The sequence below is a fragment of the Colobus angolensis genome, unplaced genomic scaffold (genome assembly GCF_000951035.1).
Source record: "Colobus angolensis palliatus isolate OR3802 unplaced genomic scaffold, Cang.pa_1.0 Scaffold205, whole genome shotgun sequence".
Taxonomy (NCBI): domain Eukaryota; kingdom Metazoa; phylum Chordata; class Mammalia; order Primates; family Cercopithecidae; genus Colobus; species Colobus angolensis.
This window is the reverse complement of record NW_012115211.1, coordinates 3,590,592-3,611,627: the sequence shown is the minus strand read 5'-3', so window position 1 is coordinate 3,611,627 and position 21,036 is coordinate 3,590,592. Positions and strand designations below refer to the sequence as shown.

The 21,036-nt window shown below is 40.9% G+C and overlaps 2 protein-coding genes across 4 annotated transcripts; both read right to left on the bottom strand.

The window, feature by feature from the left end:
- Positions 1–2,758: 2,758 nt before the first annotated feature.
- LOC105511844 lies at positions 2,759–18,493 on the bottom strand. Its single transcript, XM_011942059.1, has 2 exons — positions 17,940–18,493; positions 2,759–4,264 (listed from the first exon to the last, which is right to left on the bottom strand). Exons 1-2 carry the CDS (start codon positions 18,379–18,381, stop codon positions 4,257–4,259), a joined length of 450 nt encoding a protein of 149 aa, XP_011797449.1. The 5' UTR covers positions 18,382–18,493; the 3' UTR covers positions 2,759–4,256.
- On the bottom strand, positions 16,382–20,897 carry FAM84A (family with sequence similarity 84, member A). Of its 3 annotated transcripts, XM_011942061.1 has the most exons (3): positions 20,649–20,886; positions 19,752–19,992; positions 18,719–19,633 (listed from the first exon to the last, which is right to left on the bottom strand). In XM_011942061.1, the coding sequence occupies exon 3, from the start codon at positions 19,595–19,597 to the stop codon at positions 18,719–18,721; it is 879 nt and encodes a 292-aa protein (XP_011797451.1). In that variant the 5' UTR covers positions 19,598–19,633; positions 19,752–19,992; positions 20,649–20,886. The 3 variants fall into 3 exon arrangements, with proteins under 3 accessions (XP_011797450.1, XP_011797451.1, XP_011797452.1); XM_011942060.1 differs by lacking the exon at positions 19,752–19,992 and having other exon boundaries at positions 16,382–19,633; positions 20,649–20,897; XM_011942062.1 differs by lacking the exon at positions 19,752–19,992 and having other exon boundaries at positions 20,579–20,858.
- Positions 20,898–21,036: the final 139 nt, after the last annotated feature.

Genomic DNA, 21,036 nt, shown 5'->3' with positions numbered 1-21,036 from the left:
CAAGCTTAGCAGAAACTTCCCAAAGCTGTTGTTATCAGTTTAAATGCCCATTAACCGTGTATGTGAGATCCAGGGACGTCACATCCTCAGCAGCACTTGGTATTGTCAGTATTTTCAACTTTACTTTGTGGTTGGTGTGTAGTGAAGAGTAGAAATAAAAAGAACTTCCGGCTGGGCACGGTGGATCACGCCTGTAATCCCAGCACTTTGGGAGGCCGAGGCGGGTGGGTCACGAGGTCAGGAGATCGAGACCATCCTGGCTAACATGGTGAAACCTCGTCTCTACTAAACAAAATGCAAAACATTAGCCCGGCGTGGTCGTGGGCACTTGTAGTCCCAGCTACTTGGGAGGCTGAGGCAGGAGAATGGCGTGAACCTGGGAGGTGGAGCTTGCAGTGAGCCTAGGTCGCGCCACTGCACTCCAGCCTGGATGACAGAGCAAGACTCTGTCTCAAAAAAAAAATAATAAAAAAAAAAATAAAAAGAACTTTCTTAGCTTAATAAAGAGTTGCTACCAAAAATCTACAGTAAACATTATACTTAATGTTGAAACTTTAGAAGCTCTTTCTTTAATATCAGGAACAATATGAAAGTACTTGTTAACATGGTTTCTATTTAATCTCATACTGGATGTTCTAGTCAGTGTAGTAAAACAAATAAAATGAAATAAAATATTTAAGTAAAATTATGCAGGAAAATTGTGAAAAGGAGATCCTGAGGGATGATCAGTCCTACTGGCTTTTAAAATAATAACTAAAGCTACAGTAATTTTTATGGCCTAATCCGAAAGCATTAAAACATAGACCAATGACAAATAATATAAAATTAAGAAATAGACCCACATATAGATGAAAAAATGTAGAATATGATAAATAGGACATTTCAAATCAATAGGGAAAGAGGGCTTATTCAACTGTGTAGCCAATATGATAATAAATTTGGATCTATACCTCACTTCTTATAACAGTATAAACTGCAAATAAATGAAATATTTAAATCTGAATTAATGAAAATATAAACCTACTAGAATAAAGCACAAGATAATTTCTTTAAAAAGGGCCTTTGTAAGCGGGATACAAAATAAAACATTGATACATTCTATTTCATAATGGTATGGCAAAATCACCAAAAATATAGGCAAAAATAATTGTAACACATTCACAAACAAAGGGCTAATAAGCCATTTGCCTTGTTAAGGCAAAGAGCTAATTTTCCCAATTTCTAAAGAGCTTCTGTCAATTTCTAGGGGAAAAACCAGACTTTATTTATTTATTTATTTATTTTATTTTGAGATAGAGTCTCGCTCTGTCACCCAGGCTGGAGTGCAGTGGCATAATCAAGGCTCACTGCAACCTCCACCTCCCGGGTTCAAGCTATTCTTCTGCCTCAGCCTCCCGAATAGCTGGTAGTACAGGCACATGCCGCCAAGCAAGGCTAATTTTTTGTATTTTTAGTAGAGATGGTTTCACCATGTTAGCTAGGATGGTCTTGATCTCTTGACCTTGTGATCCACCGGCCTCAGCCTCCAATGTGCAGAATTTATTTTTTTAAAAATATGATTGAACTGACAAAGTTAAACAAAAAGAAAGGTCCAAGACTACTGGAATAAAATCAATATATAAAAATTAATAGCATTTATCAAAAAATAAATTTATCACCAATTTACAATATGTACATTCAACTTAGATATAACAAAAACATCTGTGAATCAACCTATTAAACAAAACCACAAGATTTTCTCAAAAAAATATAAAATTCTATCAAAAATGTAAAATATGTTATTAATATTTATGATAATGAGAAAAAAATGAAAACCCTATCAGATAAATGGACAAAGATATAAACAGGCAAATCAGATTAGAGAAACACAAATGACTAATAAACATATGAAAAGATGCTCAGACTCACTGGTATTTAGGGAAATACAAATGCAAACAACCACGAGATATCACTTTCCAACTGCCAGAGTGGGAAAATTAGGAAGATGGATAATGCCAAGTATGGATGGGAACTGTGGTTACAGAGACTCATATGCACAGCTGCTGAGAACACAGACTAGAGGAATCACTCTGGAAAGCAATCAGGCAGTACTTAGTACAGATAGATGTATGTATGTCTTATGGCCTAGCATTCTCATGTATCTATATATATACACACACACATATATACACCATACCCATGAGGTGGCAAGGACCAGGGAAAATTATAGCAGCGCTATTTGTTGTAGTGCAGAGCTAGATGCAGTCCAGGGAAGCCTACTAGTTAGAGAAGTACAGCATAATGGATGCATAGAAGCAAATCAGGCAGCACTCAGTAGTCTGAGATGGATCTGTGGTGTAAATAGATCTTAAAAACCGAGGGCTAGGTGAAAAAAAGAGAAACACCATGAGATCCATAGCACATCATCATCATTTGTGTGCATTTACAGTATGTACACACAAAAATTCTTACTAATATGATGATGTACAAATAGAGAGATATATATTAAGCAAATTAGACTGGGGTCCTATGATGAAGATGAGGGGGATGAAAATTAAGATCATAAATAAAAAGAAGTCAATCAATAAAGAATGTGAGATTTCACGGATCAATGATTGTGATAGGCCATGAACATAGGCATATGTTAGCTTTTTGCAAAACAGTGTGTGTATATGCACATAAATGTGTATGTGTATATCCTAAAAATCTTTCATGTTCATTTACTAAGTGACTCCATATCCAGAAATATATTCTAAGGAAATAACCCAAAATAAAGAAAAATATATCCAAAGATATTTATTGCAGCATGGTTTTCAATACTAAACAGTGTAAACAATGCAAATATTTAATAATAAATACAGTGATTAAATAAGCCATGGCATATCCAGTAGATATAATACTTTGCAACCATCAAATTGATGTTTACATGGAGTTTATATTGACATTGGTGATGCTAATAGCATATTAATAAGTAAAATGTATGATATAAAATTGTATTTGTGTGAATACAATTAAAATTGAGATATGCTTTGAAAGGTTAATAGAGGAAAGTACACATATGTGAATAGTGGTTTTATATGAGTGGTAGAATTATAGACAATTTTTTTCTTTCTTCCTGCATTTTCAAATGTAATTTAATGAATAGCTATTACTTTCAAAAATGTAAGACAAATTATACCAAGAAAATAAAGCATTACTTCTAGTTTAAATGCAAATATCCTAAGAAATACAACCAATTACGAGCTGTCAGTACTTTTCCTAAGTGCAAGGACACAAGACAAATTATGTAGCCACCTGAGTCCCTGGAACTGGGAAGGGCCAGTGAATGCTGGTTTCTTTAAATAACAGGGTGTTCAACTAGATGCTTTGACTAAGTCACTAGAGATAGAAAAGAGGTGGAATGCTATACTGAGAGCTAGAAACATCCACAGTATAATAATGGGAAACTGGTTTAGACAACTCTTAAACCAACATTGAGGAAATACAATGTCTGTTTGGGCTGCTATGATATAATACTATAAACTGTATTGCTTATAAACAATATACATTTATTTCTCCCAGTTCTGGAGGGTGGGAAGTCCAAGATCAAGGTGCCAACAGATCTATGTCTGGTGAGGGACTGCTTTCTGGCTTATAGATGGTGCCTTCTCGCTGTGTCCTCACATGGTGTTAGAAGTGAGCAAGTTTCCTTGGACCTATTTTAGAAGGGAACTAATCCATTTGTGAGGGATTTTCCCCCATGTTTTAGTCAACTCCTGAAAGGCTCCACCTTCTAATATCATCACCTAGGGGGTTAGGATTTCAACATATGAATTTTAGGAAGACACAAAGATTCAGACCACAGCCTACAGGGAGAGAGAATTTTTGAGGACAGTGGTACACTGTGAGTCCTCCCAGGTCTCCTGGGCATAAGATGGGGCAGTTCTGTCTCACCTCAGGCCTAGCACAAAGGGCTTCAGGAAACCACTGGAGATTCCTTCATTGGGATTCACTCCCAGGATATCCAGAGGACAAGAGGCTGGCCAACTGCAGGATTAGCCTGTGCTCCCATGCTGGATATAGGCTACATGCAAGAGAAAGCTTGCGTGGGATCTCCTGATATTTCACTCAGCAGAGCTGCTAGGCAGAGGAATTGCTTCTTACCTTACCTGGTAACAGGAGGGAGCATATGGTTGCTGAAAAGAATACATTCATCCAGGTCGAGGGGTCCAGTTGCAATATCAGGGATTGGTGCTTGGTGAGTCTCCTAAGAGCATCCAGGAGACAGAGATCCAGTTCTAAAATTCTGCCAGGCACAGGAAAAACACAATGTTTTTATTAAAAGTTCCAATGAAGTCATAAATTTCCTGACTGCTTTACCAGCCTTCCTCCAGCATCCTCTCTACATCACCCCTCCCCCAACCCCTTCACACACACATGCTCTAGAGGAGTGGGGTCTAGAGTTATCAACATAGGTCAAAAAGTGAAGACAGGCAAAACTGTTCCCACTGGGAAAGAGGCAAGTCCCAGGACTTTTAATCAAGTTGTAAATGGACTCTTTGAAGGGTATAGGCTTTCCAAGCACCACTTGAGATTTTGTTTCTGCAACTTGGAGCACCATAGAACTTTCTGTTACCTAAGAGAGAAGAGAAAAAGTTAATGAACTGGCCTGACTTTACCCAGTGACAGGGGAGAAACTACCTTCATGAATAAATGTAGGATTAAAAAAAACACGATAGCTTTGATTGTATTACTTCATGCCAGTTGCATGTGTATTTCACTGATGTGGTGATTTGGCAGATGGACGTCCTGAGTATGAGCACCAGGAAAAGCTAGTTGGAGGCTACTTGGAAAGCTAGGCAAGATCTCATTGCAGTGGTTCTCAAAGTGTGGTCTGGAATCCTGTGGGGTCCCTGAGACTCTTTTACAGGATGCACAAGCTCAAAACCATTTTCACAATTCTACCATTTTGGCTTTTCTACTCTAATTCTTACACAAGTGTTTACAGGAGTTTGACAAAGTTTATAAGATGTGTTATATGAGAACAGTTTGAGTGCAAAGGCAGACATAAGAATCCAGTTGTCTTCTATTAAAACAGTCATTAAAAAAGTTTGCAAAACTGTAAAACAATGCCACTCTTCTCACTTTTCTCTTTGGAAAATATAGTTATTTTTATAAAAAGCATCACTATGTAACAGGTAATAGGTTTGTGATTTGGTATTTTAAAATGTGTTAATATTTTAAAACTTAGTATTATTTCTATCATGGCAATGTTGATAAATATAATTTACATAGACAAAAACTCTTTGGCCCCCCCAGTAATTTAAAGGCCCTAAGACCAAGAAGGTTGAGAACTGCTGTGCTAATGAAATAGGCAGAGGCTCCAAAGGGGAGACAGAGTCTATGAGGAACTGAAGCCTCTACAGACTGACGAATACAATATTTATACAATTTCCTCTCACTTTTAAAAGTCTGAGTAAACACACAAATAAAAACATAACTTTTATAATAAAGAGTCACACGTGTAAGATCTTCCTCCAATATACAACAGAGATAAACCTTCCAATAGAGTTTTCAGTTGAAAGGGCGGAGAAGTTAACTGTAAGCATTGGGAAGTCCTTAAAAACAGAACATAGATGAGAGTGCAATAGCTCTCAGTGAAGGATAGGAGGATAATGCCTGGAGAACCCTCTGGCCATGGGAACACAGCTGTGGGCACTATTTTTAGACTTTCAGTGCAGCTCAGATGCAGTCATTGAATAAAATATTAGGAGGAAGTATTTGTACTTCCTTTAATAGAAGAGTGTCATAGTCCATTTGGGTTAAAATACCATGAACTGAGTGACTTATCCACAACAGAAATGTATACCTCACAGTTCTGGAGGCTGAAAATCTGAGATCACAGTGTCAGCATGATCAAGTTCTGGTGAGGGCCCTCTTAATGGTTACAGATTGCTACATTCTCATTGTATCCTCACATGGATAATAGAGAGAAAAAGCAATGTCTTAAGTGTCTTTTTATAGAGGTACTAATCCAATTCATGAGAGGGTCCACCCTCATGACCTAACACTTCCCAAGGGCCCCATCTCCTAATATCATCACTTTGGGGGTTAGGATTTCAACATATGGATTTGGGGAGAAAACACATATTGAGTCCATAGCAAGTAGTTCATATATTCATTCTAAGAAACACCCATTTTCATTGTCCTCAGAGCACCTCTATTTGAATACAATTTTAGTTGCCCTTTGACTTTTATCAAGAAGTGTTTGAACTACTTCATGTTTGAAATTCTGCTAAGGGGGTTAAAAAATGAGTAAGAGAAGACTCATTCTCTCCAAAGATTTATCACCTAAGTGGAGACAAATAAAACACATTCAAAAATTAGGAAACCTGCAATCTCAGTGATAAAAGAAAATTCACTTAGTATTTTAACTTAATTCAGCTAATGTCTGCTGATTGCCTTTTATGTACAAAGCATTGTGGGTGGACAGGTTTATAGACATTTAATTAACTTCATCCTAACATTGTGAGTTAGAGTTCATAGTCTCCTGTTAAAAGGCTGAGGGATAGAGGCTCAGGGCAGTGACTAGTCTAAGATCACACAGCCAGAAGCAAAGAGCTGGATGTGTAGCCATGTGTTTTTCAAGTCCAATGTCCTTTCCCATATACCATCTTTCTCCGAGACAATTTACTGAGTGAGTTTCATTTATTTGGGTCTAATTTGATCTCCAGTGAGTTCATGGTTCATGAGGAACAACTAATCTCATTTAGAAATGGATACCAGATATTTTTTCATGAGAATGCTCATGGGTAACTTGTTTTACTGCAGCATCTCATGGTAATGCTCTCCTAGCTAAGTTAAATAGGGATCTTTATATGTGTAAATAGGTCTATCATTCAGATTTGTGCCTGGCCTGTCTCATGTCACTTACCCTGTTGTTAGGCCTGGCCATTCACTAAAGAGTCATTATTTTGTACAACTATTGCAGGTTGTTGCTGGAAAAATTTTAATTAAAATTAATTAAAATTGCAAATACGCTTTTTATCCAGAATATTTAACTTCTTATAAGAAACCAAAAGCATGCTATACATTGACATTTTTCTCTTGTTCAGCTTATTTTTGAAAGACATTTTTCCCAACACATGATCAACAGCATAGTATTTATTGATGAATAAATGAAAAGTCCTTTGAGAATTACCTTGGACCCCTGGTTACCAACACAGATGCGTTGACTATTATCCAACAGATGCACATCTGTTTCTAAAGTTGAGGATGAAAAACAAAAGAATCTGAAAATTGAGGCTTGATTCCATTTTGATATTTGAACATGTACTTGAGACTTTCATTCCGGGAGGTTGGATATCAATTATAGGTGATTAGTGTGTGTTACACAATTGGTCCAGAGTTTGAATGGATTTGCCTTTTTGAATACCCTGATACCTACCTCTCTAAGGTAGATCATTTTGAAAAATTAAGAGCTCATCTTTATTAAGTGGCCACTACTAGAACTTTGATATAAATACTCCCATGCATTCACTGAAAACATTAAATGGGTTTTGTTCTATAAGAAAAAGGTGAAGGGAGACATTTGATTATTCCAGGAAAATCTTATAAGGTTCAGACAGATGTAATGTTTTGATCAGAATCCCTGAGTTAAAGTGCTGGTTCTACTAAATTCAAGATATGTGATACTGAGTTGGGTGTTTTTCCCCTTCCAAGCCTCAGTGCCCCTATTTGTATGCTGGGAACAGTAAGACCTGACAGACACAAGGTTGGTCATGAGGACAATTGACTATGTAAGCTACACATTTCTGAGCAAATGTCAATAATTATTCTTCTGATGATGTAGACTTAGTTGTCTCCTTACATTATTTCATCATTATAAGCAAATATGATATTCAGGACACTCTTGTAAGTAATAAAAGGTTTTTCAAAGGAAACAAAATCATTGTGGTCCTATAAGGTTGGAGACTTAAATATTTGTTACTTAAAATTACTCTGATGGATATTCTTCCTCTAAGCAGCCCTTATTAAATTCCAAATGTAATCCTATTGGAAAAGTAGAACTACAACATCAGCAATACTCCTTGAGAGTTCTTGTCAATTTGACAGATGTGACAGGCAGATAAATTTAATTTATTAAAAGATTCCGTCTAGCATTTTTAAAAGACAAGGGGTTTGTACCCTGTAAATGGACTGTTTTCACAGCCTTATTAAAATAAATGCATAAAGTCAGCTGTTTGTCTTTGTATTTCATTAACATTAAGGAATTGTAGTCCAGTAGCTGACGGTCATATACCTGGATATTTTGGCAAACTTATCAATTTTTGTATATAATCTGGAATTTCTCCTTCTGAAAGTAAATGGGAATTGCACACAAGAAAGAACATTTCGTTTGTATGATGTGCCGAATTTCATAGAGACATTTACTGTAGTTATTAGAGGCATTTAGAGAGCCGATGCTATGTGCCAAAGGCCATTGGAAACACATGAGCAAATTCAAGATTTCTTTGGACAAGAAGCTCAGATTTGTTTTTCTTCAAAGAAATGCAATTATTTATATTGAAAGAATATTGTCAAAGTTAACAGGTTTTCTGTTTTGCTTTTTCCTTCAGAAGGCCATTTTAAATTAAACACAATATGCTTTAAAATTGAAATATGTATATAGATTGTGAGCCAATACCAGTTTTTAGAATTGTTAATTCTCTTTTAGCAATTGTTGCACCTCAATTATTATTTCTACTTTGGAAAAGGGTCTTGGTCCTGAAACATTCTGTACACTGCATCTGAGAGTTGTCCTCATAGCTCCAACATCCTGCTTGTTCTTTCCCTTTGTAGCTCCCCTAGCTCCTCAGCACTGGCTTGTGGCCCTGTCTTCCTGTCTATCAGCTCAACCTCTCTCCTTGGGTGAGGCTATCCTCTGACTTCATCTCTGCTTTGGGTCCAGCCCCCTTCCCAGAAGCTCTTGTATGTTCACAGTTACCCATTAAAGAACCTGTCCCAACCCTGTGAACTGAATCTTAGGCAACCAATCCATCTATCAATCAAGACCCTGTCTACAAATATACACCGGGAGGTGAATTAATTGGTAAATCTAATGCTAATAATCTGATCTTGGTAGTTCAACATCAAGAGGACTTCACTTAAACACATTTAAGCTGTACTTCTACAGACTTCATAAGACCAAACTCACCCTAAAAATAGTATTTAATATACAATGACAGAAGATAGTCTATTATATTTAAATAACAAGAAGGTATATTTATCCATATTTCCACCTAAGAATAAAAAGTTAACAAAACTGTGTAATTATCTCAGAAGAATCATCCAAATACTCTATGCCAGTCAATGACTGATTTTTGAAGCTGATGTATATCTTCAAATGTTTCTTCCTTTGACCTCCTATGGTAATTTTTAAAAAATTAGACCTGGGTAATTACCTATATTCCAGGCTGTAACGGATTATAGCTAATAGTGGGCCTGTCTCCTTTGTTCTATGTCATTCTTGAAATCTAGACTATGCTTTGTATCCACGTGAAATTAAAAAAAAAAAAAGCTTGGCTTTATTAGGGACCCAACAGATGTTTAAGGAGTTTATCTGCCACTAGGACATTAATTTCAAAATATAACTTACTGTTCTTGTTGTAGAATAGTTGTTTTTGAATTAAATGAGATTCAGATAATTAACTCAGCATTGACTGAGGACCTACTAAGGACCAGATACTAGTTACTAACCAATCAAAGATCAAAGTGTCAAGACACCTTCCTCACACTTGTTTCAGAAGGCAATCAGGTTCTCATTCACTTAAATAGATTATGTTTGACATAGTTTAGGGGATGAAAACTGGAATATTAAATGGGTGGCATGATCATGAAATGTTTGAAGAAAGTGCTGCATCAGAAGTTCAAACGGGAGAGGATGAATTTGGCTAGTTTTAGCTGTTTTTGTAGGGGATGTTTTAGGAAAAGGAGAAGCTTCACAGAACAGTTGGTAAGTGAACAGGGTTCTCACCAAGACTCAGGAGCAGCAGGACTTTTACATGTGCCAAGGAGAGGAGAAGAATGTTCCATACAAGTGAAACAGCTTGAGCAAAGGCATACAATCACTAGGCTTTTGGGGAAAGGTAGGTGGTCCAGTACAGATGCCTCCCAGTGAGAATGTACTGTGGAGATCAGGGGGCAAAGCTTCAGAGGTTGGGAGCTGGGGTTGGAGGAGGGGAGTACGGGACAGACTGGAGCAGAGCTTGCGTGCTGCCAGGGAGTCTGGATTTTATCTTATGAGTTCTAGAAAGCCCTTAAAGGCTGTAAGGAAGTAACATAGGCAGAATTAATCTGGGTTTAGAGCCTTTGTTTTGTTGGCCTGTAAAGGATGGAGTAACTACCTCTCCTCCCATTTTCTTTCATAGATCCTGTCTTATAAAATTATACACAAATAAAGCAGACACATGCAAGGAGCACTGATTTCTGACATCAGAATAGTGAGGCTGAATAATGAAAAATCTCCTCCACTGTCTACTCTGGAAATTGCTCTCAGGGCAAAAGCAATGTTTTACCAGAACCCCTATTTACCTGGATTTGAATCCCAAATTAGTAATAATATTTCACTCTAAAGAAGTTCTCTAGAATTTTGACACTTTTTTTTCTCAACAGGATATCGTGGTTTAAAATCCCAAATTAAAGTAGCTTGTCTTAGATACAGGTAAGCTTAACCATGTCCAGAACCAGATTAAACTACATTAAATGTCCAGAGGTGCTAAGAGAATAACTCCCTACAAAAGTAAGGGGTGCTCCTCCTAGGAGTTCCAAGGAAGACATCAATATAAAAGCATATATATTTCATAAGACATTAATGTAGTTACATTCTCAGTGCTCAATTGCATTTCAAATTATTCTAGCTGTTCAAGCCGCCTGGAGGTCCAACCGTCAATCAAAGGAGGCTGTTTTTCTTCTGCTCCCCCTACTGGAAGGTCAGGCAAAGTGATTTTTTTTCCCCCCCAATACACGCTGTAGGTGAATGTAGGTGAATTTGCTTACTAAGATTGGGAGAGATTTTACTTTCCAGAAGGTAAACAGTACTTGAATTTTCAGGAGACTCTTTCTTCACTGACTGAACATCTCTGGCAGTCTACAGCCCATTCACTACAGTGATCTAATCAAGAAATGTCTGGTCTCATCTTTAATTCTTGCAAATCAAACCTCAGGTGCCTTCGAAATTTGCAACACCCAAAGCTACCTCACCTGGGCAGAAATTAAATGACCAAGAAGAGAAAAATCTGTATTTCCATAGTAATGAAACTCATAAAGTTCATTCAAGAAGAAATGTTTGTACCAGTATACTCAGGATGGAGAAATCTTTTAAACTCTGTATAGCTAATCTCTCATCACTTGCAGTGTAATATACCACAATGAAGGTTCACATCATTCCAGCTTATTTTCTAAATAGAAACTAAATTTCTGCTGTATGGTTCTTAAGGAGGATCTTGTATAAGTTGATACGCACAGTTAGCCCATTCCTACCATGGTTTACCTCCTAGAGAGATGCTGGGCATTATTCCTCACATACCTCCCCCAGTTCCTCCACTGAGTGAATAGACTCTCATTTAGCACCTACTGCAAGTGTTAGACTTCCCAGCAGCAAAAAAAGAGCGAGTCACAGAGCCTTCCCCAATAGACCTAGGAAGAGACAGACATAAATGGTATTTGTAGCTGAAGAGAGAGTCTGGGGGTGTTAACAAACTACAGTGGGAACTACAAAAGAAAATGACTAAAGCCACCTGAGGGGCTAGCATGGAGCCCGGCCATAAAGCATAGATGAGTAAGAGTTTGCTGTTCAGGAATTTAGAATGGTAATCAGGTTAAGGGGACAACACAGAAAGCCAAGGAAGTATGAATGAAAACTACATGTTCTACCAAAAGTCCTGTGTGGCCCGAGTGTAAGCTGAGAGTTGAAGGAAATGCAAGTTGGTGAAGATAGGGGCCAGACCACGGAAGACGCTGACTGCCCCACTAAGGAGCTCAGCCTTTACTTGGCAGTGATGACTCTGTGGTTAGAAACAGCGCTATAGACACAGGTGTTTGGATAGAAAAGCTAGAGGGGTAGAGACAGGTGTGGAAGTTATAGAAATAGCCAGGTGTAAAGTGACAATCCAATTGGAATAAATAGCAGGTGGGATAAAAAACAGTAGCATACAGCATTCCTGACTATATCTAGGAAAGTATTTATCATATCCCCAGGTAAAGGATGGTGTCTCCTATACAATAGAATCAAGGCAGTAAAAGAAACAACTACCCATCCGCACCCACACATACACACAACCAACTCTCTCTCAATGATCATGGGGGCTGTGAACTCTTGAGGCTTCTCCTGTACAATGTGCTCATTCCTGGGCCTGAATCTGACTCTGGCCTTAAAAGACACATGGAAAATCTCACAGGACCTCAATGCTGTGGGTAGGGGGTGTGTCCTTTGCCAGCTCCAAAACGTCAGGGGACTCTGTTGCTTCTTAGAGTTGATAAAGTTATCCTTGAGAAGGGTTGCCAGATAATATACTGGACATGCAGTTACATTTGAATTTCAGATAAACAGATAAGCTTTAGTGCAAACAACCTAAATATTGCAGGGAACATATTTATTCTAACACAATAATCCTAAAATCAATAATAATTTATCTGAAATTCAAGTGTAACTGAGAATCCTGTATTTTTATTTGCTAAATCTGGCAGTCCTACCTCTGAGCCTTGCTTCCCTTTAGCTCAGACCCCCTAGGCAGACACTTGCACTGAGAAGTGAAAGGTGGGAAGAAATAAAGTGAGTGCTATTGGGAGTTGAGACATGTTTTTCAAAGTCATCACGGGTATGATCTCCCTAGATCTGCTCACCCCCTTGCAGAATCTGAAATCTACAGTGGACTTGGAAGTGAGCAAAGAGCTGGTATGTCATAGGACTGTCATGGGGAAAATAACTGAATTTAGAATAATAACGTACTTGCTAAAGCAAATGTCAGTGTACTTATAATAAAGAAGCTCTCAGATAGAACATTAATGTCTATATCACACACTGATGGCAAGAATTTCCTTAGGATACATATAAGCAATAGCCTTATATGAGCTTTTTCAATTTTTTTAAAACATTAAATGATGCTCAAAGTAACTTCTGAAGCATTCATTTTATGCTTGAAATTTATGACATTGATTCTATTAATACCTAGTATTTCATAGGCATCTATCCTTTGGAAAAAATAAAGTTCACAACTCATATTGATATTAAGAATTGAATTATAAAATCCAAGAGGCATAGCAATTAATATTTTAATATATCAATGAGTAATGTGTATTTATAAAAACACCCATGACCAAATTCCATCAAATCTAATTTTCCCAGAGTTAAGTGTACATCTAGTAAATCTATTCCTATAAACCGAAGAAAATTTTTAACAAGCGCTACAATAAGCTTCCTTCTGAAGGAATAATCTTGTGACTTCATGTGAGAAAAATCTCTCCCTGAGGTGAATGGGAGATGAAGTTATGAAAGTTACAGTTGGAACTATGAGTTTGCTTTTCCCTTTCTGACTGAATGACAAGAGAACATTTTCTGCTTTTCCTGGATTCTTTGTTTTCTCTGCTAGAAGCAAATCAAATATTCCAAATACCCTTCAGCTGAAATTAGCCTTAAGCCCCATAAGGTGTACTTCCATGAGCCTTTTGAGGTGGAAAGACCCTGCCAATTTTGCTTAGAGAAATTCCTTTAGTCTCACCTTTGCAGGCAAGGCAAGTGATGGGCTTTCTGGTTTCCTGGTAACTAAGAATTAGTGAGAAGCACTTGTACTCGACTGCTGCCACAGTCTTACATTTATGGAGTACCTACTGTGTGCTTGTTCTATCAGCCATCAAAAAGGATGATAAAAGTCCATAGCATAGGAAGCCATTCATCTGAGTGTTCTGCCAAAAAATACAGTAATTACAAGCAGTGTCACCGTCAGTGACAAGATCGGGGAAGACTATTTTTCCTTTTTTTTCCCAGCTTATTCAAATACGTAAACCTCTTCTATTTCAAGTTCAAATGAGGTAAACATACAACTTCAAAGGTAAACTTTGAGTTATGAAATAATGGGATTTTATAAATTACGAAATGTTTGAAAGATAGGATCTTAGCTTCTCTTTAGTGTCTTCGGTTAGAAGGGAGAACAGGTGTCCCCTGTTGAAAAGCTTATTAGCTCATTATATCATCTTATAGCCTCCCCACTTTATCTTTCTTCTTAGTTTTCAGTTACTTCCTAATATTTACAGCTTTCCTTTGAATTTTTTTCTTTTTAGTTAGAGAAATCAGGAACATATTTTTCCAAAAATGAGAATAAAACTAATTGCATAACTCCCACATTTTCTTTTTGTTTATTGTTAGCTTTACGAGTAGCTGCTTGCTGTCCAGTTATACATTAGCTATATGACTGCCAGGGTTTTTCTTCCTATTTTTGTATATCTCAAATCACTCTCCATTTTGTTTTTAAGTAGCCTGTATGTGTGTGTGTGTTTGTGTATCTAAATGAAATAATTGCTAGCTATAGGCAAAAATGTATGTGCACACAGATATATATATACATGTGTATACATGTATATGAATGTGTACTTACATATACGTAAATGTACACATGTGTTTATGTATACGTAAATATGTACATATATGCATATTATACCAATAGCTAGTAATTTCAAAAAAAATACATTGACTTGAGTGTTAGATAACCATTCTCTAAATTCAGTTTTTGATGTTTCAAGAAACACAAAAGTCTGTCTTTTCACCTGCAGACCCTTTGTGCACGTGGCAAATCACCTCTGAGAGGCAAAAACTAACTGGATTCTCTTCATTTGTTCAAAAAAGAGAAGAAAGTTTTAAAGATATGCCTATGAATAAAAGAAAATTAGGTTGCTGTATTATGATTGTGCAATTAGTATTAATTTCATTGGAACTTGACCCTGTCCCATTTTTTAGATGACTAAGACATTTAACTCTTAGGGATGTTGATGCGCACCACAAAACATAAGTAGTCAATAAAGTATGTTTGAAGACTTTTAGTATATACGGCTTATTCAGGTAAATCATTATTTTGTAAATACTAATAGCATATTTTTCCAAGAAAAATAAAAAAGCCAAGTTCTAACAAAAGTATTCACCACAGAAAAATTAAACATAGGGGAAGGTAAACATTAAAGTTAAAAAAAAAAAGACAAACAAGTAAGTCATACAGGTGCTTCTATGCTTCATGGTCTAATCTGGCACAAGTGTTTCCTAACTATAATATATATTATTATTTTTTGAAAATACTGTCATTACAATGGCTTACATTTTTTAATATTGAGGAACACTTTATATCAATTTAACTCATACTTAAAAATGCAACATATGTAAATTCTATATATTGTTTTTGTTCGGAATGTATTTTGAGAATAACAGCATTTCAGGACTGGTTTCGTTTAAAGTATACCCAGTCCTCCTCCTTATTTTATTTGATTTTTGGTTTAAATAAAAGTGGACCAAAGCACTCTTTGAAGTAAAAGTACCTGTCTTTTCTTTTTCTCTTGTTAAATCATAGTTTGTTTTTACTACCTGAAAGTTGAGAAAGAATGCAGTATAAATATAGCTGTTCTCTACACTGGAGCAGGCAGAACAGAACCAGTCCCCAACTCAGCCACACCCAACATCATGGAAATGACTGTGAAGCTGTGGTCTCTTGAGGACAACTAAAACCAAAACGAAACCCCTAACATTATTAAAATGTTAGGACACTTTCCAGGTAATTTCTGTAACTCTGGTAAAATACAGAAAGATTACATTCACTCATAACAAAAACCAAGTGTGCCCATGCCACCTGCAAAGGGAACTTGCACCATCTTGGTTTCACTCACATTGTTAACAATGCCCTAAAAATATACACCTTTTCCGGGATAAAACCATTAGGTAATATCTTGATCATATCCTCTGCATGATGAACTATCACTCAAATTATTCTGTCATGGGTTACCTTACTAACATTGACAAAGAGATAATCAATGATAATTTCAACAGGAATATGAGAAACCTTGCAAAACTTTCAAGTTTCTTTCATAACTATTGTTTTGTTATTGCATATTTGTAGAGGTATTATCATCAACCCAATCCTTTATAGGCCAATATAGTAACGGATGCTAATTGAACTGCCCAACTCATTTTTATTGTCAGTCTAGCCTTAGCAAGTATAAAACTGACAAGACATTCCTCTATGAGAGTGACCCTCTTAGTGAGAGAGAAATCTGTGTACCATCAGAGGAAATAAATCTTAGTATTCGGTGTGATGGAGACTAATTCATTGCTTTTGATGAAGTCCCACCCTTTGAGTGACTTTGAGGTGAAAGACAAAATGTCAAGAAGGAGTCCCGCAGGAACAAATGCTTAAGATGGTGTTTAATACAGCAGGGAGCCAAGATACAGTAGGAGGACACAGTAAAGAATGTGGAGTGTGTAGATACAATAAAGAATTCATTTTATGATCTGCCACCTGTTATTTGGAAGAGGAAAAAGGGAAATAAATGACTTTCAGTTCTTCATACATGCAAAGATAAGTTAGTTATTACAAAAGTTTTGCTGTTGTTTGTGCTGAAAGAAAAGCATATGCGTTTAAACATTTTTTTAAAAATAAATCACTCAATAGGCTTAAGAAAAATACTTTAGTTCATATTTCATTGATCTGACCTTTTGATTTAAGATCAGGGGATGAATCCAGGATGAAAACCAAAGAAAAACAAAAGAAAAAGAAAGAAAAAATAGAAGTGAATCATGTACCATGAAAAAGGCATTTCCAGTCTCAGCTAACCTCAACTAGTTTTTATTGCGTTATTTTTGAAATGCCAAGAAACTGGCTTTGGCCATAATACTTGCTGTCCAATCAAATCACAGCTGTTAATATGCAATTGCTTGCAACAATTAGTTAAACAGCATTATTTGACAAATCCCCTTGAAAGAGACATAGATGCTATAAGTGTCTAACACACTGAATCAAGTAACTATCAGTTAGGCTGGGGCCGCAGCGGGAGGAGAGAAGTTTACAAATCCTTGTCCACAGAAGGGGTTCCACACCCAGCCGTAAGTTTTTGAAAAACACACATTTGCCTGATCCTACAAGTTCTTCCCTGGTTTCAGGAAGAACTGAACTGTGGAACTGGCTAAAGAGGAGGGGGTAAAAGCCACCAACTCCAGATTCATTTTTAAGGAGATCAGGAGGAGAGGAAGAAAAATAGAAATGCAAATGTGAAATGGTAATGATATACAACATGGAGAAAATAAACATCATGGAACCTGCTAGCAATTTCCACCAATTTCCACCAAAGCAGTGAACCCCTTAACTGACAGAAATTCAGTACAATATACACATTAATTAACAACTCCACCATTACTAGGGCTGCTGTTGAAAGCCAGAAAATTAACAATATTCAAAAACAGAATTCTTACAATATTTGAGAAAAATAGAGTGAAAAGGCAATGTTAGCTAAGCTCTTAGCTACATCCACTCTTAATGGCCCCCAATATTTAAACTATCATGGATTAAAGCCATGAAAATAAAAATTTCAATTTGAAATTTTATTAGCATGTTGCTAAAATGGTCAATAAAAACATCAACACGATAGGCTTTGTTGACATAGTTGGAAAACTGCTCTCTCGTTTTTAAAACTTTATTTCCACTGCCCCACCTTTGAAGATTTCTATGTTAGGAAAAGCCAAACTAAATATACTGGCTATGGTGTTGTAATAATGCTGGTTTCTGGAATGGTGCCATGTCCTCCCCCTCCCTCTCCTCCAACTCCTTTAAAAATATGACTATTTTTGAAACGCAGCCCGAGGAGGGAGCAATCAAGGGTTCAGAACAATAAGCGCCCTTCACACATTCAAGTTCCCAGACACCAGGTGAACGAGGGAGCTCCTTGTCGGGGGCGGGGCCGGCTGTCCTCACCGAATTCGCTGCGCCATCTTCCTCCCGGGACCAGGTCGGCTTCCCTTCTGCCAGCGAGGGAGACTCGGAGGCAAAGGCGGGTGGGGGTGGCGTTCGCTTCCCTCGGTGGAAAGAACGGGAGGCAAACACTGTCTGGCTTAGCCCGCAGCCTGAAACACAATGTCAGGAGACCTGGGGCTGGAGAGCTGGAAAAGTCCCGGGCAGCCTCAGGATAACCCGGAATCCCGAAGTGCTGTCTTGGGGAATTATTCCCAAGTGCACAAGGGACAGGCTCGATTTCTTGGAAATCCTGCGATCTGGGGACGCATCCACAGAGGAGCTGAACTGTGCCCTGAAAAGACCAGTTGTCGCCTCCGACCGGTCTCTGTTCGCGCGCTCGGGGCGGTGATGGTCCCTTTTGAGAAGAGGGTCGTTTTCGGGTCGGGCCACAGTCACTGGTCATGGACTCGTGAGGGAGGCCATATCCTTTCTCCCCTCAGCCCCTTCTGCGTTCCCGGTTTACATCTCAAGGGGAAAGGGCACGCGGGGTCTCCCAGCACCGTCACCACCACCGTGGCTGTCGGCCAGGCGCGCGCAGCGGCGCCCTTTCGGCCCTGGGGCAGTTCCTGAGACTTCCTGCCGCTGGCTGGGGGGTGCGGGGGTGCAGCCCGGGCCCGGGACGCCGGCAGCGGACGCGCTTGGGGGGCAGGGGTTGAGAACCGCCAACTGCGAAGTCCTGGTGCGGGGAAGGGAAGGGAGCGAAGTGTGGGGAGGCAGAGGGGCCGGCAGCCCCTAGGCGGCTACTCCTTGTCGTCCACGAGGTCGGCGAGCTCCTGGAGCACTCGCAGGCGGCCGCTGGCGTCGATGCGGCGCTTCTCGCGGATGAGGTCTTCCAGGCTGTGAAACCTGGCGGTGTGGACCTTGTTCTCTCCCAGGTGCACCTTGAGATAGTACTGCTGCTGCGGGGACTGCGTGCCGGCCGGCGCCTCCCCTCCCGCTTTGAACTCCCGCTTGCCAAAGCGGCACCAGGCGGCGAAGCTCTCCGAGTTCGTCCAGCAGATCTCCTCGCTCTTGAGGCCCAGGTGGCCGCAGGCGTTCTGCACCACCAGCTCGGCCACCAGCGGGCGGTAGCGGTACCAGCTATTCACCACCCGGCCCACGTTGGCCGCGCCCGCCTCGTATAGGCTGTCCTGGCGGATCTCGCCTTGGTGCAGGTGGATGATCTGCCCGCCGCCCACGTAGACAGCCCAGTGCGGGGCGGGCGCGGGCGGCTCCGGGGCGGGTTGCAGCCACAGCAGCTCCAGCAGGTCTCCGGGTTCGCAGAGCGCTGGCAGCGCGGTGACCGCGTAGACGCTCAGGTCGGCGCCCTGAGGGCCGCCGCTCACTTTGGAAAAGATGCATTCCTGGCCCCGAAAGGCGGAAAACTGAGTCTCGTTGAGGACCAGCTGGTGCAGCAGGTGGTGGTGGTGGCGGCTGGGGCTCTCCGGGCAGGGGGGGCAACCCGGGGGGGCCTTCACGCCAAACTTGTCGGGCTGCCCGCGTTCGTCCAGGTCTTCCTCATCATCCGAAAAGAAGTAGGCGACCCCGACCCGCAGTTCGTCCTTCTCAATCCCCGACGGGTCCCCTGTGGGCAACTCGCTGTAGTTGAGGTGGGTGATGCGGTCCAGTTGGTTGCCCATCAATGAGGTGGCGAGGGGAGGGCCAGGAGCGGGGATCTGCGGAGGCACAGAGAGACAGAGACACCGTCAGAGTCCTGGCTGCCCCTTTCTTTTGTGTCCTTCCCCAAGACGTGCAGTGCCCCTGGGACCTGCTGGCTCGCCTACGTGCCCTCACCGGAGTCACCCTTTCCGGCCCAGTCCTCCGTGACTCCCTGGGGGTAGGTGGGGCGGAGAAGCCGCCACCGGTCCGGCGAGAGCAGACGCCACGACACAGCTTCCGACCCCTTCCGGGAACCCGGTCCAACTCCCAGAAGAAAACACCCAGGCTGGCTGGAGAGCTTGCGGGGTCCCAGTGGGGAGGACAGCGCTGACTGGCAGCGTGGGAGACGGACGCCCAGGAAGGACGGAGGGGTGGGCTGAAAGGGAGAAGGGAGCCTAAGGCCAGTGAGCTGGGAGCAAACTAAGCTCCCATTTCTGTCCCCACCCTCTCCAGCCCACCTCCCAGTTTTGCACTAGGTTGCCTTCCTCCCCTTACAGAGGCTCGCACAATGACAATCGGACACATTCTCAGGCATTCAGTTGACACCAGCAACATTTTGGACACTTGGGAGTCCAGACACTGGCAAGCTGGTATACTGGTGTATAATGTCACATACGCCCACAATGACAAACCTTTGCGACGACACACTGGCACACTTAGACCCCACACATTCGTACACAATTTCAGCTCCACACTTGCACGCTCGCTGTTGCACGTACGCCCAAGCACCCGGGCACACCTGCCCTCACAGGCAGGTGCACTCTGCCCCTTACTTCTCTTGCCTTGTCCCCATCAGGGCCAATCGGACTGCGCCAGGGCGAGGCTGCTCTGTCTAAAATAACCTAACAAAGAGGCAGGGGAAGGATGGAGAAAGCCTGTGCAGTGTATGTGTGTGGGTGTGGGTGGGAGCGTGTGTGTGTAGAGAGGTCCACTTTTAGCCCAAAGACCCCTTTCCCTCCTACCCAGCACAGGATCCAAACAATCGGACGAAGAAAAACCGTTTCCAAGGCAAAGAATGCCGCTTCTCCCTACCCGTGATTTCCCTGCTCCCGGAACCCCAAACTCCTTTAAAGTCTCGTGGTCCCCATGGGTGCTGCGGAAGCGGCGATGGCGAGTGGGTCCCGGGCTGCGCGTGGGGCTGCGGCTCCGCTCTACCCCTCGCCGAACCGTGCAGTGCGGCGCCCGTGCGCCACCAGGTCTGCGCTGGCCGACCCACCTGCTCCCACTGGACAGTCCCGGCTCGGCTCTGCTTTCCCACCGCCGCGCCGACGACTCTAAGTAGCCGGAGCAGCCAGTTCCAGGGCCCGCCCCAGGACGCGCTCATTGGTTGGGGCGGGTGCCCGAGCCCTGTCAATCTCCGCTGGCGGGGGAGGGGAGCAAGGGCGGGCCTCCAGTGAGCTCCGCTCCGCTCCGCCCCGCC

Bases quoted from the DNA above. Each gene is read 5' to 3' on its own strand.
- LOC105511844 (XM_011942059.1), bottom strand. From the start codon at position 18,381: ATGACCAGTGACTGTGGCCCGACCCGAAAACGACCCTCTTCTCAAAAG.
- FAM84A (XM_011942060.1), bottom strand. From the start codon at position 19,597: ATGGGCAACCAACTGGACCGCATCACCCACCTCAACTACAGCGAGTTG.